Source organism: Doryrhamphus excisus, chromosome 7, assembly GCF_030265055.1.
Source record: "Doryrhamphus excisus isolate RoL2022-K1 chromosome 7, RoL_Dexc_1.0, whole genome shotgun sequence".
In the NCBI taxonomy this organism is placed as follows: domain Eukaryota; kingdom Metazoa; phylum Chordata; class Actinopteri; order Syngnathiformes; family Syngnathidae; genus Doryrhamphus; species Doryrhamphus excisus.
This window is the reverse complement of record NC_080472.1, coordinates 15,831,935-15,858,570: the sequence shown is the minus strand read 5'-3', so window position 1 is coordinate 15,858,570 and position 26,636 is coordinate 15,831,935. Positions and strand designations below refer to the sequence as shown.

Genomic DNA, 26,636 nt, shown 5'->3' with positions numbered 1-26,636 from the left:
AGCACCAGCATTTGGGAACAAGGATGAGGTGACAGAAGAAGAGGGGAGTATACATGTCTATCTGTGGCAGCGTCGTAGAAAGTTTCACTTTTGCATCGCATATAACAGTGGAGCGTTCAACGACCGTTGAATAAAGTGCGAGAAAGCAGTTTCAACCGAATGTATGCATTCAGTTGTTTTTTTAGTGCCCACAATTGCCCAAAGCGCCCCTGTACATGTTCACAGTTGGATTACAATGCCTGTACAGTACGCACGCTGCAGCGCGTAGGCTCAAAGAAGGCCAGTTAAGATTTAACCTAACGATGCTTGTCATTACATCCCTTTTTAATGTCAGGAGGAAGTAAAATGTGCATTGCGAATGAGGAATTGTAAAAAGAAAAATCAGGTGTTATGACCACTTAATATGTTAATGTGTCAAAGAATTTGGGAATGTTCTATAAAATGCCTTTATTGTAATATGTGGCAGAAAAACAATAAAGAGCAACTTTAAACATGCAAATGTGATGCCTGTGCCGGTTCTCTTATTTTATGCTACAAGACTGCCCTCAGGTGGCAAAATGGAGCAACAGCAATGCAGCCTTAATTTGCAATTTTAATCTTACATTTTTCATTGATGTATATAATCTGTTTGAATATAATAATGTTTGTATTTTTTAAATCATTTTATTTATATTTGTTTTGCTTTTGAAGATGATTAAAAAGGGATGAGGAGGCAAACCATGGAGTATAATCCAACCATAAAAAATGACTTAAGGGCCATAAAGGCCAAATAAATACCTGAAAAATATATGAAAGATACTATTTAATTACAGCAATACATACAAGATTTTTTTATGACACTCAGGAAAAGACAATGACAGACACAGAGGCCCGGTTTCACATACAGGGATTAAAACCTATTTGGAGACGACTGTGATTTCTGGTGTGCAAACTCCTACTTTTTTTCTTAAACTTTGAACCCTGCGGCTTGTGAGTCAGTGAGGAAACGGCAGCTCTTGCTTTAGCAGGAGCCAATCCGGAGCTATCAGTGCACTCACAACAAGCTTGTCAATCCATTGGAAATTGCAGGGGGTCACTTTCTATAATAATATACGTAACAGTCTGACTCACAGTGTCATCTTACAAAGAACATGCTAAAATCATCACAAAGCAACTTAGCAGTCAAGCAAAAGCAAGTACCAATACAAGTTTACAATTTAAAAAAAGATAATCCCATAATGCATTACGTCCCAGCAAAGCGTTCAACTGCAAAACTGCCTCTGTCCACCATACGGAACCCAGAGGGAGGCTGACATCAGTGCAGAGGCGCAACAACCAATAAAATGTTGCTGCGACAGAATGCATTATGGGAAGACATTTTAAAAATAGCTTTCCTTGTATCTTCAAGGCATCCATTGACATTTCAGTATGCAGCCCTTGGTGGAAAAGCTTTGGACACCCCTGATCTACAGTAAATATATGCAATTAAGTAAACAAGAGGAAAGTTACAGTTAAATGCAGCAGTCCTAGAGCAAACACGGCGCCTATAAGCCAACAGCAACGCACCCTTGCACTTTTATTGAAGCACACTCCATATATTTTCATTTATTACCTAATCAGCATGTCCTGCACCATTTGCGGGCCGTAATGATTTCCAAGCAAGCCGACTTAAAGAAGACGGATAACCTCAAGCCACTTTAGTTACTGATAGCTGGACATGGCTATTGATTAAAGATATCTTCACTGTCTTGTGCAGCTTCCCAGGGAGCAGGGAGATGTGAAATAGCTAGAATAGCAGCAACATGACCGCTTAGCCAAGCAACATTGTCATCAAATGGATCAACAGGTCAAGGTAAACAAAGCACTATACTGGCGGTAGAAGTTGCACAGGCGTACGTTCTGATGCAGGTCTATCTAAAAGGAAGGTCATGGTCATGTGTTGGGGAGGTTGGTCACTTGATATGATGTCAAAATGCTCAGGTGATGGCCCACTGCCTTGACTTGAATCCCGTTTTGAAATTCCACAAAGCTAATAAGGTCCCTGGATAAATTTAGATAATAATGTACGAGGGAGTGGGTGGGGACATAAGTAACAATGTAGAACTCCCATTAATGCCGTCCATTATGTAAGGACAAGCACGCTGACTTAGAATTATTCTCTAATGAATGCAAATTAGCTTAATTAATGACCTCATTAACATAACTTCTTGTGTTCAATACATCACGCAGACACACGGGACATTAAGCAGCTCAAGTGGCTCCTCGTTTATTCTGGTTACGGCTAATCTATATTGCATATTTCTATCATCCCCGTGACATGTCGGCCTGTCACTGAGATAAGATATCTATGGCACATTATCCACCCTTGTGGTTAATCTTCACAGGCTAATGTTAGTGTTTCTAATATTAGGGACGGTGTGAAAATGACCAGCAGGGAAAAGATGGCTATGCTAATGGTTTTACCGATGGTTAAAGTCAGCTGACTTGTTGGTAAAATTATTACAATTTCAACATAAGTGATGGCCAACCAAAATATTTTCCTGAGCACACACCTACAAGAAAGCGAGGGCACTTCAACCCAACACACAGCGACTAAACTCATTTGGAAATACACATATTCAACATACACATCATTACTAGAAGGAACAATCATATCGTGTAATCATTAGAAACCATTAGAAGCAAGACTGGCATCCAGAAGATCATTAAAACGTAGACAAAAGTCGTCCTACCTGAGCATGGCTGGAAAGCGTCTGTCCACTTACTGACGTCATTGGGAACACCTGTGCAGGTTCAACAGCTGTGGCAACATGGCCGCCTGCTTAAAAATGCTAAAAACAAACAAATAATAGCTACATTGTGTTGAAATGTTCTACAATGTCTCCAACTGGAATATAATCTTAATTGATTTAATATAAATTATTACACTTCGTTGTTAGACCATTCAAATCTTTCCAAGATCTGACGGGTGTGCATTGCAGTTGAAAAAGGGAGGAGAAAACAACAACAGCAGTCATTTCAGCCATGAGGGTGTCACATTGCTGTGAATACAAGGCTATTTCACCCGTCATCGCAAGTAAATCAAAGTGCAAATAAAGTGCATGGCAACGCTCCACCTCCCACAGCTCTGGGCAATATCATCTGCAGTTGAAGTGTTGATGCAAAAAGCTGCATTTTAAACTTTTTAATATGAAAACAAAAGTTGTGTGGTGCCTCAGAAGTTAGTATTCCATGTGCAGTATTTGACATAATGCAACTGTTGTGTATATAGAACACCATATGAAAATCCAGGTTTTTGCTACTGTTTCATTGATTTTTTTTTTATTATGTTGCGTTCAGAGTGCCACCAAAATGCGAAATGCCAACGCATAACACAAAGACTTGCTTTCTAACAATAGTACATGTATGCTGTAGGTTTTGCCTGTATTATGTTTTTTTCAATTATATACTGTATTATTTATAAATATATGACCAAACTGTGGTGAATGATGTGTTTTCTGCTAAATATTGTATTTTCCGAAACGCATCTGCGGGGTCGTCAATGCTGAATCCGGCACGTGCAAGGAGCCACAGTACATCCGCCCACGTGCAATATTGACCTCCAGTGGCATCATAGCGGTACTGCAGAGTTGAAGACAAGCTTATTGTTACATGACATTAAGCTTGCTAACAGCCATTCATCCTATTAAATTTGACTTGATGTTCGAACAATACATTTTTAGTTTTATAGAGCTTGTTTCACAAAAAGATGAAAATTATCTTTTATCAATTTACTAAAATTAAAAAAAAAATTCTTTAGACATTTTTTCGAAACGTAGTGCTTTTAAATCTACATCACTTTACTGTACACATCATTTATATCCAAATGTTACGAATTATAAATAGAGAATGAGCACAAATAACCATTTCTTCAATCATAGAAAGTCATCGAACAGAAGTGAATAATTGGAGAATTGTCTACATTGATTTGACTTTTTTAATGTCACATGAAGTTGTTTTGCAGCCTTTTGGCTCTCCTCTAAAGTGAGGCAAACTGTACATTCAACATTTAGACAATAAGAAATCAGTGTGACAGCAAAAGGGGCATTTCGTCTAAAGTGCCTTGCAGAATTAGGTGCGCACTGGTTTTATGCCATTAAAAATATTCTGGACAAGTCACAGTGGTTAAAATGAGAGGTGATACTTAGTTTGTCTATAAATAGTGAAAATAACCAATAAACAAAATGGAACGTGGAAATTCAAATTTTTTAGCTGCAATTTTCTCCTGCTTTCCTATTGGTTAAAAGCGTCATGTGACCGAGTCATGTAAGCCAATAGAAAGCGTGGACAGAGTATTTAATGAGGAACAGTCGTCATTATTCCAAAACGCACAGGAATTCAAACTGAAAAGAGATAAATATAATCATGTAAACATGAGCTTAGGCAGAATATGGCAGATTTGGCAAAAAAAAAAAAAAACGGAGGAAAAAATAAGATACATTCTGTGCTTTTTCCATTTAAAACTGACTACAGAAAAAAGGCGACAGGTCAAAAGCGTTTAAGACAAAAAAAAACATTGTTTGAACCGGTCAATCGCTCTTATGTGAGGCAATTTCATACCCGGTCATGTTGATTTTTCATTTCAAAATGATAAAAGATGTATGCAGCTTGAAGAGGTAAACCTGACATTTCCAACTGACTTGACTGGGGAAAATAATAAATATTAAAATGTCAAGGCCTTTTTTGTTCCTATGCAGTGTGCTGGAGTTTGGCAGTCTACACAAAAAGGGAGTTAAGACCAGCTTTACTCTCTTCCCATAAAGCTAATCATGAAAATGGGGACGGGGGCAAGATCACCTGACCAGAAGTGATTTGATTTGAACAGCAATTCCTTAAAAAAAGAGTACTTCTGCAAGATTCCAGTTGGACTTGAAAGGTAATAAAGTGCGGGAGAATGTTTTGCCGCTTATGTCGTACCACGTTGTGCTGTTTACCATGACACGTGAGATGTTCTCTGTCAGTGTTGTGCTTTTCCCCCCCTCACACAGTCAGTCCAAACATGTAAAGAAAAGGCAAATATGGAGGAAAAATAAGCTACATAGTTCACATTTGCACAAAAAAAATGCCGTCATTGATGCTATATTATAAAGCTCCAGTTGTTGTTCATGATATCGTGGAATCACATCACTGGAGAGCAGAAAAATAATCACAGTTGAAGACTATTTTGCCACACATGCAACACACGCACACACACATACGTACGACACAAGGGACGCAGTCAGGTGACCGAGGAGGGACCAGCCCCCTCTTGATAAACACTAAAAAAAAAAAGTCCATAGGCCAACAGGAAGTGACGCCTGAAGGTCCCAGCGAGGTGTTTACAGCTCGCCGGTGGAGGCGGCGGCAGTGGCGGCCGGTGGTTTGCTGGTGGTGACCATCTTGGTGTACTGCGTGGAGATGGCCTCGAACGCCTCGTCTCGGTGGATCATGGCGCCGAACACCAGCGGCTGGAGGACAGGAGAGGCAAAGCTTGGCTTTGAAGCATCGTGAAAGCTCTCAGTTTTAACGTGTGAGTCCGTTCTGTTTTATTCATGTCTAATTTGGCTTATTTTCTGTCACATCGTCTCTTATATTGGGTAATAGGAGTGTAAAGGTGACTATAGGGGTGCTATTTCATGTCTAGAAAGCTCTAACAATGTTAAAAACCCTATTTAAAAAGGTAAACAGATTTCATATGCTGAGATCAGGAATTCCCTGATCACAATCAAGTCTGGAAACCACTCTGATAAATGAGGGATTACTGTACAATGACCTTTCAATAAGAATAAAGTATTCAACCAATTTCCACAAAATGTAGTGGATGGGTGGGGCTTGGGACAAGAGTGTGTATTTTCATTCATTTATTCATTAATTTTCTACCGCTTATCCTCATGAGGGTTAACGGGGGTGCTGGAGCCTATCCCAGCTGTCTTCAGGCGAGAGGCGGGGTACACCCTGGACTGGTGGCCAGCCAATCACAGGGCACATATAGACAAACAACCATTCACACTCACATTCATACCTATGGACAATTTGGAGTCAACAATTAACCTAGCATGTTTTTGGAATGTGAGAGGAAACCGGAGTACCCGGAGAAAACCCATGCATGCACGGGGAGAACATGCAAACTCCACACAGAGATGGCCGTGGGTGGAATTGAACACAGGTCTTCTAGCTGTGAGGCCTATGTTTTTTGGTAGGAAGTGCTAAAATTCTAAACTTGACTTGGTGATTTAAAGCACGCATTTTTAAACCAGATATTTTATAATGTTAGTATTTGTGCAGGGAGAAAAAAATCCAAAAAGGGTGTGTTGGTACCTTCTGAGTGGAAGGTGTTGCTATGGAGATGCCCATTCCACTCCCTGGTAGGACAGACAGCACCTTGTACTGCAAAAAGTAAGACATAAAATGTTGATCGTGCCTTGATTCCATGTTATATTTTGCTACCTTTTGTATGTCAGTGATGTCAACTAGCTTGATGACTTTATTCTTCTTGGAGGAGCCCGATCTAGAGCTGGAGCTCTCGAAACACAAATAACTGTAGGACAAAAGAGAGAGAGAGAGAGAGAGGGTGACATTCACAAACTTCTATTCTGCAGCACTTTGATGAGAGGGGGGAAAAAAAAGAAAAAAGTTCCTTTGAGAGATGTTCCACTTACTTCTCTGTGACGTAGAGCATCCCGTTCCTGATGTAGTCTGTGGGCATCTTCCTGTCTCTGTTTATGAGGCAGCACCGCCAGCCGTTCTCACACACTGACAACACAAAAATACACAACTGTGAGTCCTAAAAATGTGACATTTTTGCCAAAGGTTATTTTTGCATTTATACCGGCGAGAGGGCGCTCCAACTCTGGTAGGTTGAAGATCTCGTGGAAGGCTCCCTTTTTGGTGCTGTGGGAGCGGCCTGTCTCCTCTTCTCGGTTTACGCCGCATGGCACGGCGGCCAGGCTGCCTCGAGAAGCCACGGGCTGCACCTAAAAGACGTAAAACGGAAGACAAAAACGACAGAAAGGTGACAAACAGAAAAGAAGAGATGAACTGATATTCTATGTCTAAAATTGTCTAAATAAAAACATCTTTTGAATTCTGTCTAGGTGGTAGGTTGTAGGAGCGGACATCAACCATTTGGGGTCACACACTACATACGACTGTAGGACGGGGAGGACCTAATATGGTGTGACTCTACGGGCCACTTGTCTTCATCAAGCAATCTATGAGAATGGATGCAAACGTCATGCTTGAGGACCACAAGAGGCAAGCCCGACTGTTTGATCCATTCTCTCATCGTGCCACACCCGGGCACGGTGGAGGAACCAGAGGGAGACACACCAAAGACCCTACCTTCTCTGTGGCAGAGAGCTGAGAGACAGAGAGACAGAAAGAACAGAGGACACCTGTGACAGATGCCACAGCAAACACACACACACAAACGTGCGCAGTCTCTGATGTCCAGGTCTCAGCATGAAGGTTGGCACCTTTGATGCATCATTGATGATGATGATATTGTCATAGGTCTGCCAACAGGGGGCAGTAGTGGACTGGCACTGTTGCTATTGCATTGAACCTAACATTGTTTTATCAAGAAGAACACGCCTGATTGATTAGTTGGCTGATACAGAAAGTAAATGGTAACTATTTAGAAACAAAAGTCGACACCTGAATGGAGTGAGGTTCCCAGGATGGGGAAATTAGCGTGTTACTCCTTCCATAATGCCCTCAACAGATGTTTTTCGCTGTATCAGAATAATTACTTTTTTAATAACAAAAATTTGTTCACTATTTTATTTCCTACATTATTAAATACATTTAATTCATATTCATTTCTGATGTAAATTTTCGTGTGCTACATATTTCAAAATTATATTTTAAAATACAGACTAAACTAAACTAAGGCTTGAAATTTCTTTTTTTTTTTTAAATAAAATAAATTCAAAAGCCATAATTTTTTGTTTTATTTAATGGCTATTCCTATATATAGTCACGTGTTGGAAAAAAAGGCTTCCATTAATACTGTATTTATTTAAAATATTAGTGATTACATTTTATATTTAATACCTGTCGTGTTTACAATCCAAATTAGATGTTAATGAGTATTGATTTCATTGCATATTTATTGTTATATACTGTCATATTTTTTAAAAATCTATGCAAAAAACAGCAATTATTAAGCGTTAAATGTCATGATTTGTTTAAACGTACATTTGAGCCAATACCGTTGACATCTTTAATGCCTGTTCCCATCGAGGGTCGTGTGATGTCATCTTTAAAATGGACATGATCACCTTCTTAGGCATTTTAAATACGATACTAAATACTAAAATAAAAGAGATCTTCGCCTTTCATGAATTGCGTAACTCAAAGCTGGCTCGGACCTTTGTGTAGACGGATTGTGATGCAACTACAAAGCCTTGGAACAGGTACGCACCTGATTAAATGTCAGCTTTTGGCATTAGCGACTGTAGAAATAATCCTGCATTAGGCATATTTCGCGCCACAAAGCGTTTCTCTGTGTGAGAAAGAGCGAGAAGAAGCCCCAGACGAACGAGGCGACTCTTACCCGCCGTGACACAGTGGCGTTGGTCCGCTCTTTGAGTTGGGGGTCTGTAGGGAGGCTGTTCCACACGATGTAGGGGGTGTCATACTTGTCGCGCAGCTTCGGGCAGCTCTTGAAGAGGAAGTCTATGATGAAGAACTTGATGCCGGCGTACAGGCCTACAGAGATACACAGGAATATGAGACAATCCAGGACAATATTAGACATGCATGCCGGCAAGCCAGCAGCTGCGTGGTGACTGCATGCATGGATTGCTGTATGAATGCATTTGTTTGTGTGTACTGGAATGAATCGATGTGCATGCATTCATTAATTTGTGGGGCCCATGACGGAGGGATAACGCCCATACCAATCATGAAGCCCATCAGCTTGTAGGGCAGGACGCAGGAAGTGATGAAAGCCACCCACAGGCAGATGTAAAGTTTTCGGGTGCTCTCCGGCTGCACCCACATGAAGAGGCTGGCACGGAAAAGAAAACGAGCAATGATCAGCCTATTTAAATGTACATGAGCAGAATGTTTCCGACACGACTTACTTTTTTATCTTCTCTAGAACATCCGCCATTTTGCCAAAGAGGTTCTGGAAGAAGAAAAGCGGTGCGTCAACAACTATTAATCACATAGTTATTTTTTCCCCCTCAGAGCTAATATGAACCTGTGCTTTTTGTGCCACGTCAAGTACGAGCTGAAACTTCTCCGACACGGTCAGGTCTTCCTTTGGAGGCTCCTGCAGAGCACAAACAGGGGTCACAACGATACAGTAGGCACACATGCACCATGTAATGTCGCTATATTACACGTACCATCGGCTCAGAGACCTCAGGCACAATGCTCCACTGGATCCTCCAACCTCTGGAAAACGGCAGACGATAATATAAAACAATATAACACACATTTATTTGCTTCTATTGACTGATTACCGAGCAATGAGGTAATTTAAGGACAAGCGCAGGATGGCCAGGAAGAGGAACATAGGAACGGCCCAGCCGTGCCAAGCAGCGTTCATGTATATCTGCAACAAAACCAACAACAATGAGGTTTATTTATTGTTACAATGCCAGGGCAGCTTATGAACATTGTTACTAACCAGAATGCTAAACATCAGAAGCACCACAATAATATTCAATACTGTGTATCAATGCTATTGTATGGTGTTGAGCGATGCAATAATACTCACAATGAAGGCAATAGCTGAGGTGTATACAGAGTGCCAATTGGATAAGGCGGAGAGGTTCCTTAAAAAGTTGGTGACGGGCCTGGCTCCTCGCTCTGAAACAGTAAGAGCCATATTTAACAGTCTAATACAGGGGTGTCCAAAGTGTGCCCCCGGGGGGCCATTTATGGCTTGCGGATGTTTTTTGTTTTGTATTGTAAGAATACAAAAAAACAAGAAAACAGAGAAAACAACAACATCATTTTACAATAATCAAAACTATTAAAATAAAATAAAGTCATAATATGAAGAGAAGAAATAGCACTAAAAATAGCAATTATGTAAAATATTAAAAACATTTAGAAGTCATAATATAATGACTTAATCTTTAAAAAATCTTTTAAAAACTTAATCTTTAATTAAAGGGAAAATTAAAGGAATAACTAATAAACTAATAAAGAAAAAACTAATATAAATATTTTATTTTAATTCAATCTATTTACTTGAATTATAATAATAAATAATATACAAATTTTGATAACTTTGATCAAGTAAATATATAAAAAAAAGTAATATTCAAAAAGTAAATATAAACTTTAAGACCTCATATGAGCACGTTAAAGATGCTACAAAAGGTAACCAAAATGTAAATGCACTAATTCCCCTGGCTTGTGGAACCTTGCTCCAGATGCGCTAATTCAACCAGCTTGTGGAACCTTACTCCAGACGCGCTAATTCCCCCAACTTGTGCAACCTTATTCCAGACACGCTTAGTTTTTCCCCAGATTGTGGAACCTTATTCTAGACGTGCTAATTTCCCCAGCTTGTGGAACCTCACTCCAGATGCGCCAATTCCTCCAGCTTGTGGAACCTTATTCCAGACGCGCTTATTTCCCCAGATTGTGGAACCTTATTCTAGACGCGCTAATTTCCCCAGCTTGTGGAACCTCACTCCAGATGAGGTAATTCCCCCAGCTTGTGGAACCTTACTCCAATGGCTTCCAACTATTCTGCCAACTCTTTTAGTTGCAAATCTTCCAGCACCCAAACTTGGGGGGGGGGGGGGGGCAACCAAGTAGAACTAATATAGTGGTGAAATACATGCTGCTGACACAAGAGACTCTTGTTGAATTGAGCACAAGATCGATACAATTCCATGAGACAACATTCTTAATTAAAAATGATGAGAGTTTAATTTATATTTCCGGAGAATGGAGTTGCATGTCTAAGCTACAGAGCAACACATGCAAATGAACAAGGCAGATGTATTTGCTTCCTGTTGTGAGTACTTACTGAGTCGCCTCATGTTTTCTGTCAACCTAGACGGGAAGATAAACACACAAACTTAAATGATGCCCAATGCACTCTATGACAAAGACTGTGACGTCAGTGACCATAAATGCGATTGCGGTCTGCGTGAGGATCAATACTCGATGACATACACTTCACGGTATAGCTCGTTCCCACCTTTTAGCACTTAGTGGTTCCTCGGCCTCCACCGTGCTCTCCTCCGGCTGAAAGCGAAAGTCTTCGATGTAAACCCCAAAGCGCTCGTACAGCCACTTCTGCAGCCGCGAGCTCCACACCTCCTTCTGCTGCTTATCTGCTGCAAAACAGTAGAATCTGTCATCACATACATTTTCACAAGTTACTGGAGGTCAATGATAAAAATAGACACCCTCCCCCTTTTTTTTTTTTTTTTTTTTAGAAAGACCAGTCGACTATTGTGCGCCAACATAGTGTTAATGACTTTGATCCTTTGCAGCCCTTCAACACTGACAAACATTCCCACTTCCTGTTTGTCCCACTTGGACTATTCTTGTCACCCACCATCCCCCCCTGGGGGCTCACCTGTTCCATTATTAGAAGGTGACTGTTGTTTTCGGGGCGGTTGTGGCGGAGAATCTTCCAGCCTGAGTGAAATCGAAAAAAAACAAATACAATAAACACATCACTTTCACTTCCCCATAGTGGAGTTGCATTGTGACAAGTACGTGTATTCATTTTCACTTTGAAATCATCGAAAAGTTCCCATTTGCTGCCGTGACGAATTAGAATCTCCCCAAAAACACAGATGAAATAATAAGAGTTTGCAGTTTCAGTTAGTGTAGGTTTGAGGAATGGGCAGATGATGCATTTCCCAGCATGCCTTGGTGTAGTTACAATGATAACTTTTGACTCTTATGCATCTTGAAGGTGGTATTTTGTACAGATCGGGTGTAATAGTTAAAGTGCTGCCGTTTTAGCTGGCTCTGGTTAAAATATTTTGGTCTGAATGTGGCACCCTTATGAACAATGGTGGTGAATTTCACGCCATACATGATATTGTTTCTACTTTTCCAATTAAAATGTCAGGAGAGTAGCTCATACTGGAGGAGGCGCTTAATTCTGCAGATAGCTGAAGGCGCTTTGTTTGATAAGGTCTGTGAGGTGGGCTAATTTTCAAACAGTTCCGTGGACCGGATTTGGCCCCCGGGCCTGAGATTGATGCATATGCTTTAATGACGCTAGAAATTGTAACATAATTAATCAAATAAATTAGTTAATGCGCTATTTTGACAGGTATTTTTCATCTTATTAACTGGTCCTTCAATAAGGATTTTTGGCTTGTTTTCTACATGATTATTTATTATTCATGATTTAGTTGTGTGGGTGTGTTGGTACATAAGCACAATGTATAAAATGCCTGAGGATTCATGCAATTATTTATCATTCCAACCTTTGAATTTGTCATATTCTGTTGTATTTCTGTGTGTTGCTTGGGCTACCAATGCAACAGATTCAACTCTGTATTACCTTCTGTGATATGAAGGCAGCCATAGTGTTCAATGTGCCGGTAGAGTCCCGTCAATTTCCAGCACAATGTCAGCTGTATCTAGGACACTGCAGTCTGACAGAGTTTGTGACTAAATTTAACTACGGCCATTCTCTTTACACATGGAAACTTCCCAGGGTAACCGGAGGGTTCTAATTTTAGGCACCGGGCTTTGCCGCTTTACTCATTGGGTTCATGCACGGTGTTTACTATCAGCCCACATCTTTCCGACGAGGGATTAATGCGGGAAGTGTCTTTGGCGCGCTTAAGTTCACGTTTCTGTGCCGGTAATCACTTGGCGAGGACCTGTGGAATTTCCCATTGGCGGGCCCGTCAAGCATCATCTGTTCGCACACAAATACACAACCTTGCACAAAACTGTACACACAGTACACACAGTGAGATAAAGGTTCCAAAATGGGCTGCACGGTGGACGAGTGGTAGCGTGCAGGTCTCACGGCTAGGAGACCCGAGTTCAATTCCACCCTCTGCTATCTCTGTGTGGAGTTTGCATGCGTGGGTTTTCTCCGGGTACTTCGGTTTCCTCCCACATTCCAAAAACATGCTAGGTTAATTGGCGACAGGTATGAATGCGCGTGTGAATGGTTGTTTGTCTATATGTGCGCTGTGATTGGCTGGCGACCAGTCCAGGGTGTACACCGCCTCTCGCCGGAAGACAGCTGGGATAGGCTCCAGCACCCCGCGACCCTTGTGAGGATAAGCGGTAGAAAATGAATGAATGAATGAATGGTTCCAAAATGCCACTTTGTCATTGGCGTACGTTTTAACTCCGTATCTCCCACATGTGGAGTTCCTTCTAAAGCTGTTGGAGTACTTTCATTTTGATACTGAAAATACTATAAAGTATTTTTCCCCGCTAGAAAAAGTGTGAAAACGAAAGAAAGACCTAGATCTAGAGATTAACAGGCGGGGTCAAACTATGTCACCACAAGCGAGTCCAAGCTTTTCTTCCCGTCAAAGGACAGTCTTATATTGTAGTCAGTGCGGCTTCCACTTCATGTACAAGTTTGGACACACTTTCTCATTCAATAGCATGAGGAAGTGTAGTGTGTAATATAGGAGGGAGTCCCTGGGCTCCTCTCTGGGCTTTACCTGGTCTTCAGCACATCGCCCATCTTGTGCTCCAGGTCGAGGCGCTTGCTCCGCTCTCTCTCCAGCTCCTGTCGCAGGGAGTCCACATTGGTCTCCTCGCGCAGCTTCCTCAGCTCCTCCTCTGGAAAAGACAATGCAGGAGGATGAGGCTCGGGCATGAGTACAGTAAACTTGCTTTGAACATCTTGACAAAACAACTCAGAGAGAACAATCAGTTCACACGCTGATCGCCCTCGTTTCCGTCTTTCACCTTCAGCTCTGACCCACTCGTCCACCTTGTCCATCAGCATCGAACGGTCTCAGGTGTCAGGACTTTGTGTAGCAGGGTTGCAACATCAGCTGTATTTCCTCCCAGTCCTTTTGTCCCCCGACTAAAGGGACACATTAATATTTAAAGGACGGAGGGCAATAGAGGGAAAAAGTCCCTCTTTGATATGGGCAGAATTTTTTATTCCTTCAACTTAACATAACGGTGTTGCTGCAGTTGTGTATATGCTGCAAATCTTAGCCTTGTGTTGATACAACACTGAATAGGTTTGTATACAGTAGATGTTGGGGTTAAAGGTCGGCCAAAGGTTTCTATGTGCTAAGCAGCTTAGCCCTGGCTAGCGTACCAGTGCCAGGAGGGCTACAGTCATCAGTAAACCTATTAGGGAAATTAGCTATCCGCAGTGATGATGCACTCAGTGGTCCTAACCTGCACTAAAACCGCCATTCAACAAAACAATATGGCAGCTTAATGCTGTATTAAAGGAGACGTGTGATATAGTAGATCGGTGGTTCTCAGTTATTTTCAATTATTTATTTTATGCCCCTGCGGGTGGAAAGAAATGTTTATCTATTTATTCACCTGCATTGTACACATTGAACCAGAACTTGAAACCAGCAAAATGGAGAACAGTGAAGTATACAAGCGTACTTAAGAGTCAAACTGAATACGACAAATTCATGGTCTGTGCTAATATTGAAAGCCTTCCATGCCTCTCACGCCTCCCCCCAGGGGGACCCGTCCCACTATTTGAGAAGCACTGCAGTACAGGAAGTCTCAATGAGTCAGTTGCTTTTTTCTGTTCCGCAGAGGCTCTGATCATGTGTTAATCACACTGTCAACACCACGGTTCTGCTTCAAAAATGAGACTGAAGTCTTCTATATTTTCGTATACGCAAAAGGCTTCATCCTGGGGCACTATCTTAAAGAGTCTAGTGCGACCCACGAGTCTATTTTGTTGAACTCCGGTTTCTCTGTTATCTACTATTCATATTTGACACCAAATCGCTGATATAGTCATAAATAAACTCTAAAAGTGATGAATGAAAGCTTTACGCTAGTCAGTAGTTAGTAGACATGTTTTAGAAATACTTTTGTAAATAGCTACAGCAAATGAGGTGCTTTTTTTTCTTTGAATACTATACAATCAAAGTTATTTTACTCTGACATCACGAGAGTGAAAGTTGGTGGCACGCAACAATATTTGTTGTGTGCGGGGAGATGTTGCTTGTTTCATCTTAGCGGATTCAAATGAAAAGGAACTTTCCATGGTGTAAGACGACGTTGCCATTCTCCTATGTGGGGAAAAAAAAAAAAAACATGCTGCACCTGTCACCCACTCACATCAGACCACATTATTCTCATATTTTCTCTGGAAAACAAACTGTCTAAGCTTGTCAGTATTCATTTAGTGGTTTTAATTTGATGCTATGCTTGTCTTTGTTTTATACATTGGCCAATGACAAGACCGCAAAGACGAGTGAATAGACAGATTACTGATGAAAATGCATAAAAATGTGTCTGCTTCCTCGTAATCCGTAATGATATTATTTACAATAACAATACTACTTACTTAGGCTGCCGCTACTTTTGTGACTCCTCAACCTATCGACAGCTCCACTATACAGCAGATCGAAGCTGTCAAAGCTGAAGTCGTCCACCTTGCACACCCCCATCCGTCTGCGGAGCCGCCCGGTCGTCGGGATGCTCGAGCAGGAGCGGCCCGGCAGCGAGGCCGCTTTGTGCCTGTCTTGAATTTGAGCCACGGCTGCAGGTTGGCCTCCTAGACCTCAAAACTACTTAAGAGCTGTCATAATTTAGTTGCAAGGGCTGCTTGGTAGGTCCGTTGCAACACAGAAGGCTGTTCTGTTTGCAGACAATGAGAGTGGTCAGCAAGTGGGGCTGGACTGAGAGTATTAGGCTTTGGGCAAATACAGGAGAGGGGGGCACTGGAGGTAGCGAGAGGTGGGGCTTTGCGCCATAAGAGGGACTGGAATCTGAAAAGTGTGACACATGCTCATGTACTATACTTTATGTATGTTGGTATGGTTTTGGCGTGTCCACAGTGGACGCTGAGCAAATCACTTTTCAAGAACTCAAAAGGGAAAAACAAAAAGGGAAAAACTACTGTGGGAGTCTTTCCAGTGAGGACAATGGTTCTTTTCATCAAAAGAACGGTCAACAAGTTCATGGAACTAATGCATGATGGCCTCTCCTTCTGTTTGTTTGCAGAACAACTATAACGTACGCTTCCTTGTCACTTGTCAACTGGTTCCTGGCCATCCCAGCGACCTACATTCCAATTTGCTCCCTTAGTTTCACAGTCTTTCTCCACAAGAGCTCATCGCCTAATCACTATCTCCAGGAGTCTTTATCAGTTGGGAAAAAGAACAACACAGCTTTCATAGGCAAAGAAAAAGAAAAAGCTTTCGCGAGTATAGCAACAAGAGTTGCATAATGCAATGTTGAGCAAGAAGGAAGGTTAGACTGTGCTCGTCTGGCTGTCTCCACGCCTATGCTATGATGCGCTACTGCAGGAGGGCGGCTATGTCGTGTGTTTGTTTTTCTTCCCAGCATAAAGTAGGACAACAGCGAGGACACCGTATTGATCAGTCAGTCAGTATAGTGCGGGCGGCCTGGCATGCTCCCCTCGCAATGACCTTCAATCCTTGATAATTTTGCCTTCAAATCTGCTCTTGCAACACCGCCATCACTCTCGCAGTCTCTGTCTCATACACACCAATATGTATATAGATCTTTTGCAACACAGCTAAAGGCATCAACAAGGCAAGTGAAACATTAGAGACAGAAAAATAGGCATAAATGTTCAGTTGTTCAGCTACAAACATCTTCAAAATGTTTGTGTAAATAGCTGGTGCTGCCGGCATGAATTCCGACATATACTGTATGTATCCTTACATACGTTTGCTTATATTCAACTCAAGGCCCCCAGTTGGACCATATATAGCAAGTGGAAGGAACAAAATACCTCCTGAAAGGAAACCACCTTGAGCAGAAATAGACTGTGGGTGTTTGGACACATCTAACCATGTCTCAGGACAATCACTGGAGAGTTAGGAAGAGGAAGGAAACAAGAAGCACGCTACCCGAGGGAAAGAAAGAGTGATGGCTCCCCACAGTGAGACATCTGAACCTAGATTTGTAATGTAGACCTTAACCAAGCCTGATACAACTCATGGAAACTAAATCCAATACATATGAACCAATGAAGATCCCCCAGAATAGCATTGGTTAATCACAATGTATGCCACGGATAGGAGGGGCAAGGGTCACAGTGTCCGCACACGCAGACACCATCTGGAATGGAAACTTGTACGTCCGGTGGAGGGGCAGAACACAATACATGTTGTTAGTTTTTGCATGCAGCGTGGGTACCAGTGTTATTTTAGGAAAGTGTGAAACAGACAGGGAGTACGCCTACACCTCTACATCCAAAAAGCATTGGTCTAAATACCGAATGTCATGCTACAATACATCTTTTGCTTGCTAATCCCGTTAAGTCAATGGCACCTGCCAACAAAGTTACACTGAACTACTTCATTTGGTTGTATCAGTCATGACCAAAAAGGAGTAGGAAGAAGAAGAGCTAATTTAAATCATACCTCTTTTCTGTGTCTCAAAAAAAAGGATATAGTGTGTAATCCTTATTTTAATGTACTGTATTTAATAAGTACACCAGAGCTCTTCAGCCCATGGGGCCAAATCCAACCCGTGAGTGACATCAGGCTGGCCCAGTTCAGTTCTCACCTTGCTTTAGATTCCTAAAAGCACCACAATATAGAGGATCTTTGTCTGGCGTTTTTTTTTTTTTTTTTACAGTATGTCATTAAAAACAGCAGAGCGCTCCTGTCACAGAGAGAATCTCTGACTGGCGTTTTTGCAGTAGGCCCTTAAAAGAAATAACAGAATGCTCCTGTCATATAGAGGATCTTTGACAAGCATATTTGCAGGGGGTCCTGAATAAATGCAGAGTCCTCTTGTCATATACAGGATCTTTGATTCATGTTTTTGTAGTAGATTCTTATAAAACAGAACACTCCTGTCATATTGAAGGTAGTATTACATATTAGTATGTAGTACTACATGTAGTACTACTAGGTAGTACTACATATTTTTGTAGTACGTTCTTGGAAAAAAAAAAATAACAACATAAGGCTCCTGTCATGTGGAGCATTTTTACAGTATATTGCATATTAGCCATTTGGTGATGTAATAATATTACAATGACATCCCATTCAACATAATAATAACAGTGCAGGGAGAAGTCTAGCACTTCCAGTCCTTCGCTTTCCGATATTATGGTCCCCAGAACAACATACAGCATGTAAAATAAATTCATAGAGTACACAATGAAAACACAAGCAGGGCGCCAAGAAAAAACATACCATAAAACCTTAAGGTACCGCTACCCTTTCACAATTCTTCCCCTAAATGTCATGCGGCTGCCATCTTTGCTGGAACTGCTATGACATTTCCACCACTACGCTGTGTGTGTTTGCGATATCTCTGACAATCTGTGATGGACAAAAAGCAAGGGCATGGAAAGCGGAAAACTGTGCAGAAGGAATAGGAATAGAAGGAGGATGTTGACGACGAGGGTGGGGGAAGCTCATGGCATCTTGACAGCACGATAATAAATCTGGCTCTTTTAGCTCCAGTGGAGGCATTAAGGCAGAGGACATAGCCTGCAGGTATTCTCTCTTTCACACACTCCATGCCTTTCTCTCTCCCTCTAATAGACGTGATGCCATGAAAAGAGAGCGGTGGGGGGGAGAGGGGGTTGAGAAGCGTCAAAGTCCATTACACGCCAACACGATACTGTCAACGTGCATGCATGGCGCAACAGTACTGGGTTTTAGCTTTCGTACTCCATAATAACTAGTTCAAGGAATATTGGAAGGAATGATGCAATTTCATTCTTACATGTTGCAATAAGGAAAATTGCATCCCTGTTGTAACCATGGCAACAGTGCATTGCCAACTTGGCACACCGAATATTAGAATAATGGTGGACCATCCCGGACTGCTAACATAAAACAGTTGCAACACACAGCAGTCCAGCCCCCCAAAACTCGCCCGTAACAGTAGACCGCCCGACACTACTCCCCACTGCCAGGATTCACATGAAGACCCGAGAAAAAGCCACTAAATCCATCACCTTTGACCTGAGACCTCTGCACGTGTTCTCCATGATGAGGGCGCGCACATGAAGCGCAAAATGACTGCTCCGAAGCACACAAGATGTCGCAAGACCAAATCGCAACCACATTAGCTGCATCACTGTATCAGCTTCGGGTTTCGAGGAGTGCGAAAAAAGTCGCAGCTTGTACATTGGAAATTAGGGTAGCTGGCTTCATTGCTGTCGCATCTTATTTACCGAGATGTAAGACCACCCCTCTTCTTCCAGTCTCGTTTTTGGAATATTACTGGTGTCTTAAATTTATCATCATAACTCCTCTGTTGTGTGAGTGTGAATGGTTGTTTGTCTATATGTGCCATGCAATTGGTTGGCCACCAGTCCAGGGTGTACCGCGCCTCTTGCCTAAAGACAGCTGGGATAGGCTCCAGCATACCCCCACGACCCTAGTGAGGATAAGCAGTAGAAAATGAATGGATGGACTCCTGTTTGCTCATTCGCCAATTCTGACCAGGTCATAGTCTCTTGGTCTCAATGGGTGGAGGCGGGGCCGCTAGCATACACACAGAGTGCAGAGGAGTGTAATGTAGTACAAATTACAGTAATAGATTGCAATATATTGTCATATTTTTTCACTGTACTTTTCTTAAAATTAATGTTAAAATCCGGTCTCACTGTCATAGACCCAGTCTTGTGTATTGTCTCGTCTTGTGACCTGAGTGTGTCGTGACACCTTAAGTGTATTTTCAGGACCAAAAAAAACTACAAATAAGATGACTTATCACAGTTTGCTAGTATGACGGGAAAGAAGGCTCAACTCACGACAAGTGTGTTCTCTGTGCGTCCCTATACTTACGTAGAAAGTGTTTCTCCAGTAAGGCAATTTCCAAGTGACCTTTGACCTCATTGAGTCGGTCTGACTCCGACCTCTGGAAGTCCTGGATTGCCGCTGCCATGATGGGAGACCCCGAACCAGCCTGTGTGCACAGAAAGGAGAAAAAATGCGGCATCAGTCACTTTGGTTGACTTCACAGTGAACATCCTAACATTACAAAAGCTCCAGCAGGGATGCCTCACGTGCTTTAACATACACACACACACACACTATGCATGACTCACACCCACGTTTCCTCTTTCCTGGTTTCGTTCCAGCTGGAGCAGGACAGGAGGAATCCCTCCCTCTCCTGACTACAGTGATGACTCGTGACACTTGCAGACAGACACACAACTAGCAACGATCGGAGATGATGACGACGAGAAGAATGAGGGATGCAGAGGGAAGGAAGGGAGGGAGGGAGTAAAGGTGGGACACAAAATAAGAGAAAGCCTAAATGAAAAGATGCTCACGCTCTGCTCGACTAGGGTCCTTTAAGAGCCAGACAGACACACACACAAACACACACACTGCAGTGGCTTTTCCCCGCCAACAACCAGCACAGACTGAGCGAGAGACAGGCAGTGACCTGACAATGCATTTTGGGAGAGAACCTAAGCTTAGTGGAACAGAGACAAAGTGAGGAGTCGATTACTGAATAAACAGTTAAAAACAGTTTTTTTTAAATCACGAAAGTTTAAAAAATTGACAAAAATATATATGTAAATATAAACATAATACTGAGAAAAATACAATAGTATATTTATCATAATAAACAATTAAAAAAAAATTAACAGAGTGAGTGAGTGTACAATTGATTTATATTACATAAAACTGGTCCATTATCTTCTATTATGCATAGAAAAATGGCGCTATTATGAGGTTTGAGTGTCCATGTCATGGCATGCCATGGATGCAAACCCATCAGCTGATGAGGTTCAGTGCCGGTGGTAGGGGTGTGGGATATTAATAGCTATTATAATTCGTTTCACACCCACTCTTACAGCCTTTTCAATCAATCGGCTGCTGCTTCTGCAGCGGGAGGGTTACATAAGGTCAAGTTTCAGCAAACATTCTCTAGGAGAGTACATAAAGTACAGCGTCGATGCTAATTGTGCGTGCATGAGAAAATCTGTGAGATGTCCAGCGGGATACGTTATGGTGTATCCCAAGAGCGTGCACTTGTAGATCTTTGCGATAATGAGTGTTCAACCCACTCAGGGGTGGTAATGATCAGTTGCACATGCTACAGTGCATATTAGCCCACCCCCAGTTGTTGTTAGAGAATATCTCTCTAACTCGTAATTCAGCTTTTTCAGGAAAAGAAGTTCACGTTGAGCTGCATCGCAACTAAAATGATTCCAAATGATACAAAACGATGTGAAAGAAACGCATAGGGGGGGAGAGCCCAGTGAAGTCATGCCTGAATGCATCCCTTCACACGAGCCAAGTCATGTGTGGATCCAATGGAAAGCACCATTGAGGGAAGACCGTCACTGAGATAATGACGCTTTAAGACGCTGAATGTCACTGAATGCTTTTTTTGGAAACAGGTCTGTGGTGTGTGTGTGTGTGTGCGGGCGGGCGATGCTGCCTATTTCGGGTCTTTTGGGTATGAGTCATCGCCGTGGTGACGTGAGCGACACTCTCCCAGCGGGCTGCTACACTCGTGTGGGCAAACACCACTCAACATTTCAGTCATACAGACAGCGACCTGGAGCAGAGCTTAAGTGGATCCATGTAGTTCAGTACACATGCTACTTCACAGGGCCATGGAAATTAAACAAAAAGGTGTTTAGTTTAAGTATTCGAAAATAAATACATATAGTAAATATTACAAACGAAATATATGAATGTATGAAAACTTCAAACAGTTTAACCCACATCCTCCACACACAGTACAAATTGAATGGGCCATAGCTATACATAAATAATGAAAAAATGCGTTTAACTTAATTACTATAAAATAAAGACATGCAGCAAATAAATTAAAGTATTTTTTAAAATAAACATATAATATAAATCCCCAAAATATTCATTTTTATGATAAAATAAAATGTATTATAAAATTAGGAAGCATAAAAAAAGCATAAAATTTACTTTTAGATTCTTTCTAAATATGTAATTGTATTTTTATTTTAAGTGTATGCATGCAATTAAACACTACATACACAGTATAACCACAGCCAACTAAATAAAAATTAAATTAAATACATTTTATTTGAATCATTATAAAATGGAAAAAATATGACCAATTTTAATGCTTTGATATATGTATTAATACATGTAGAATGTAAGGTTATTTTAATGATTTATTCATCTAAGAATGACCTAAAATCAATAGATTTAATATTATATATATATATATATATATAGCCGCTAATTTTTCAAAATGATATATACACAACAACGCAAGACACTTGAATCCCTATATGGAATTATTTTATCTTCTTTTGTTGCACAACTTCTGTTCCTTTCTACTCTGCATCAGACGACCCCAACACGGCAGCATTATGATAACCTCACGGCTATGCAGGTATGAACAGCAAACACTAAGGACCCCAAAACAAGGTCGGAATCTGCATCTGTTGTGCTGCCGTCTACCAGCGACGCGAACGTTGTATGAGGTCAAAGCTGCATAATCAAGCAGAATAATTCATGAGTGCACCGAAAGACCAACTTCAACGCTCAAAAGCCATAAAGAGAATCATTTTCTTTTTCTGGCACCTACAGGGTCTCGCAGGAGGTCATCGCCGTCTCGCGGAGCTGCTCGTGGCTTCAGCTGCATCTCGTCGCTACATTCGTTGTCAGAGGCGGGCGGCGACTCGCCCAGCTCGGGGAAGTCGTCTCTCGTTCTCGGGCCTCGGAAGCGGATCTTGTCCAGGCGCTTGAGCATGGTCAACACCGTGCACCTGGGCTTTAACTTAACATGGCGGACGGCAACCCTGCGTGAGGGACACAATGGCAACAAAGACCATCACTGCAAAGGGAAGGAAGTTCTTTGTGGTGTTCAGCATACATAGGATATGTAACCCAACCACATCCTTTTAAAGCGTCTGGCACACGAGTAGGCCTTGTTTGATTGAAATCCCATAGGCAACTACTACAACTACTGTACCCAAATATAAGACGACCACTATTTGAAGACATGAATTAGGGGGAAACAAAAAAAAAGCATAAGACGACACTGCATATAAACAAATAGTATTATAAAGACAAAGTGATTTGGCACCACCTGTAGGTTTGCATGTTTAAATCTCTTCAGGCAGCATATAAGACAACCTATGTTTTCCCACATAGTTTTCTCGGGAATAAATACCGTCCTATATTTGGGTCATATTCAGTGAAATTTAACATAATGATGCAGGACTATAGGTGACAGTTATGCACATCATCAAGACAGGAAAGAGTTTGCAGATACGAATGCAGATAAAACCCTATTGAAATGACTTTGAAAAATATATATATGTTATAAATATTTAATCTACTCAAGCTATTCAACTCGCCTGGTAACTTTGGATGTATTCAAACTGAAGCTGGAAAAGCTGGAAATGATTTGATTTATTCCCACAGGAGGCTAAAGGAAGACAACAAACTACCAGTCATTCTTCCGTCACTTTAATCGAACTAGTCGTGATTTGATCGGATCCCTAAAACAGAATAAATGCAGAAGTTATTCAAAAACACACTTGCGTGAACGGAGATGCACCTACAGACAAATCTAAAGAAGGAACTTCCAGAGTGCTCCCCTGTTGCTTCCTACATAGTAGCGATTGTGAGTGTAAGCCCATGTCCATCTGTTTAATGGCCTGTAGTAGCTGGAGGCTACTTTTGGTCATACGGGTCACAGACACTACACCAGCCAATCCCAGCAACTCATGGATTATGTGCTATAAACGGCAAGACCTGTCCTACATCATAAGGGTTTCCCACAGTAAACATAGTACACGTATATGTATACACCTTGCGGAATAGAATTGCACATTTTTAGTGGACGTTTTGAATTGTGTCCCTCTAAAAGCTTATAAAGTGAGATGACTTATGTTTGAAAAAAATGAAGACCACAACGTATCCCAACAGACAAAGGATTAATGGGTGTAGAGAATTGAGCATTTTTGAATGGAAGTTTTGAATTGTAACTTTCTCCATTTTAATATGGTGATGTTTCTGCTGCTTTTTGCAACTCAATCTGTGTGTGTGGTGGGGGGGGGGGGTAGAAATACTGTACAAGACTACATCAAGCTCAAAAATTGTTGCCTGTACAACTTTTTACAGTAAAAACTCCACAACATGAGCGCCATACTGAACTCTACAGCCCAGTGACGCACAGCCTGTAATAAAAAAGGAAGTGCTCTACCCATAAGTAGGCCGACATCACTACAAGTGTGTTTCCTTCCAAATCAGAATGGTGGCCTGACAGGAATTACTTGTTCAACTGAAATGTCTCATTTTTGTTCTGCATTTGATTTTTTTTTAATTGGATTTAAAAAAAGTGTACAAGATCATCCTCTCTTATCTGGGCTGAATATAGCCAGGCTGTCCTGTGGGTGATTCTTTGACAAAGAGAGAGATTAACATGACCTTTAAATAGCTCTTCCTGGAGAATTAACTCTTCAATAATAATTATTGCAACAACCCTTCAAAGCCAGACATTTTGGACTTTTTAACTACATATCCGTGCACATTTGTTGAAGGATCTCCATAGCGGGAAACAACAGTAAAAAGTTTGTGTAGCAATCCATTGGGATTTAATTAGCTGGTGACCTTTGCTCCCTTCTTTTATGCAGCTAATTCAATCAATATGTGCCAACATCTCTGAACAGAAGTGATTCTCGCCGTTAGATTTTCTTTGCATATGAACTGCTGGCAGTTGCGTTCAAGACGATTGGGAAAAAGCACGTATAGGTCAGGGCATGTAAGTATTGATAAAAATTAATATTGACACACAATATAAGTGGGGGGGGTGGCCGAGACCACAGGTATTCCCAACTTTCCCTCCAACATCAGTTGGGAGTAGATTGTTTGGAATGTTAGGTCACCCGAGAAGTCCGAGGATCTTGAACGCGCCACCTCAACTGAACTGCACTTGTTTTTGGCTAACCTCTGAAGATTTAACGTTATTAAAATGTGAATTAAAATAATTCAATTAAGATATACAACACCAGAACATGTCAATGTGTAACAGTCTGATAAAGAACATGAGCTTTTTTTAAACTATAAAGTGAACATTTTACAGAAATATATTCGGAACAGAAGGCCGCTAGCTGAAAATAAACGTATACTGTCGACACAACAAGCAGATATTTATTTAAAATTGCTCAAATTTTAAGATTCCTGGTTTAGTATTATTAATAAAAACATACACGCAATAAAATGGAGTAATCCGCGGTTTATTGGTTGCCACCTTAAAGCACACTACGGTATGTCCTTAGAGAACTACACGGCCAAAGTACACATTTAACAGCATGAATAAAGATAATCATGCATAGCAATAATGATAATAAACCGTTATGGTCTTACCCAGCGCGTAAATCGTAGCAAAGTTTCATGAACACTGAGATAGCCTTCTTCTCCCGTCAGTACACCTGCTGCTTAGGACGTCCAAATGAACGCCACAATTGCGGTGAAAAGCTGCTCCCCTTCGGTCAGTCCATTACGATGGCATCCGTTACTTTGTGTCAAATATTCTCTCCTGTTGATGTGGCGGACACTGGAAGCAAGGGGGGGATAATTGTGTCCCTCCTCCCGGGAGAGTAAGCTGCCTCGATCAGCACCGTTAGCCCGGGGCTTCCACACACTACTGGCTGGCCTAGCCTCTTGTTGATTTCGCAAAGGCAGGGAAGGGCTGCGGAAGTGACGTCATGTGGAGCGCTGAACGGATCTGCACGTATGGAAGTTGACGCTTCAATCATATGGGGTCAGAAAATGTGATGTTTTTTTTATACAATGGTCTTTGAAGTGGAGAACTGTTTTTATTCTATTTTTCACAATGGATAAAATAACATCTCTCGAATTTGATGCCAAACTTTAACCAAGAAGCCATTTTTCTTCTTGGTTGCACACGTGCATTTCTGCATCTTCATCATTTTAGACACTCCTGATTCAAGACCAGGTGAAGTATGTATATGTGCATGTACTTTACTCAATAAAACCCCAAACTCCCCTGATAAAATGCATGAAATAAAATGTTCAAAAAAGGACTCCGTTCTTACTCCATTCTTGGTAATCACCTCCGGTAGGTTAGTGCGACAATGTTGCTGTAGTTTGCGTATATGTGACAAAAGTCCTTTGTCAGACGGGAAAAAGCCAGTCATTACCACGCAGACGTGGAACTTTCGTCATAAGGGATGCCACCTGCAACATCTGCCATTTGTCGCCCCTGCACGCCCCCATTGAAGGAAAAGTCAGCCCAGTTTGCGTTTTCAAGCTCTACTTACAATTCTGGTCTTGAAACTTGGAAAAAGTAGCAGTAAGTCCCTATCTCCACCACGCAGGACATGGGGAAATGTGTTTTCATTAGCTTGAAAATGACTGTATGCTACCAAAAGCACCTCATATGTTTATAATCTCATGCTCATGCACTACACTGTTTTGGCCGCTAGATGGCAGCAAGTAATGCAGCAGCCATCCGAGCACGCCTTAATGAGTTACCAGTCTACCGCTAGATAGCAGCCTTGTATCACTTCTTCTCACTTTGTTTCGCAC

General features: G+C 41.5%; 2 protein-coding genes across 7 annotated transcripts in view; both read right to left on the bottom strand.

Moving 5' to 3' along the window:
- The window catches only part of tbc1d22a (TBC1 domain family, member 22a), a 121,965-nt gene extending 119,182 nt beyond the window's left edge, over nucleotides 1-2,783 (bottom strand). For both annotated transcript variants that reach the window (XM_058078049.1, XM_058078048.1), the window contains exon 1: nucleotides 2,712-2,783. The gene's annotated coding sequence lies outside the window, so the exon portion shown is untranslated. The remainder of the gene's footprint in view (nucleotides 1-2,711) is intronic.
- A 1,512-nt stretch (nucleotides 2,784-4,295) lies between these two features.
- gramd4a (GRAM domain containing 4a) lies at nucleotides 4,296-25,799 on the bottom strand. Of its 5 annotated transcripts, none has more exons than XM_058077979.1 (20): nucleotides 25,452-25,799; nucleotides 22,663-22,876; nucleotides 19,914-20,034; nucleotides 13,632-13,752; nucleotides 11,555-11,616; nucleotides 11,171-11,306; nucleotides 10,997-11,022; nucleotides 9,728-9,819; nucleotides 9,471-9,562; nucleotides 9,354-9,402; nucleotides 9,206-9,277; nucleotides 9,087-9,130; nucleotides 8,901-9,010; nucleotides 8,555-8,709; nucleotides 7,339-7,356; nucleotides 6,827-6,971; nucleotides 6,657-6,750; nucleotides 6,445-6,535; nucleotides 6,316-6,384; nucleotides 4,296-5,465 (listed from the first exon to the last, which is right to left on the bottom strand). In XM_058077979.1, exons 1-20 carry the CDS (start codon nucleotides 25,478-25,480, stop codon nucleotides 5,337-5,339), a joined length of 1,869 nt encoding a protein of 622 aa, XP_057933962.1. In that variant the 5' UTR covers nucleotides 25,481-25,799; the 3' UTR covers nucleotides 4,296-5,336. The 5 variants fall into 5 exon arrangements, with proteins under 5 accessions (XP_057933962.1, XP_057933961.1, XP_057933964.1 ...); XM_058077978.1 differs by having other exon boundaries at nucleotides 11,171-11,309; nucleotides 25,452-25,798; XM_058077981.1 differs by lacking the exon at nucleotides 7,339-7,356 and having other exon boundaries at nucleotides 25,452-25,796.
- Nucleotides 25,800-26,636: the final 837 nt, after the last annotated feature.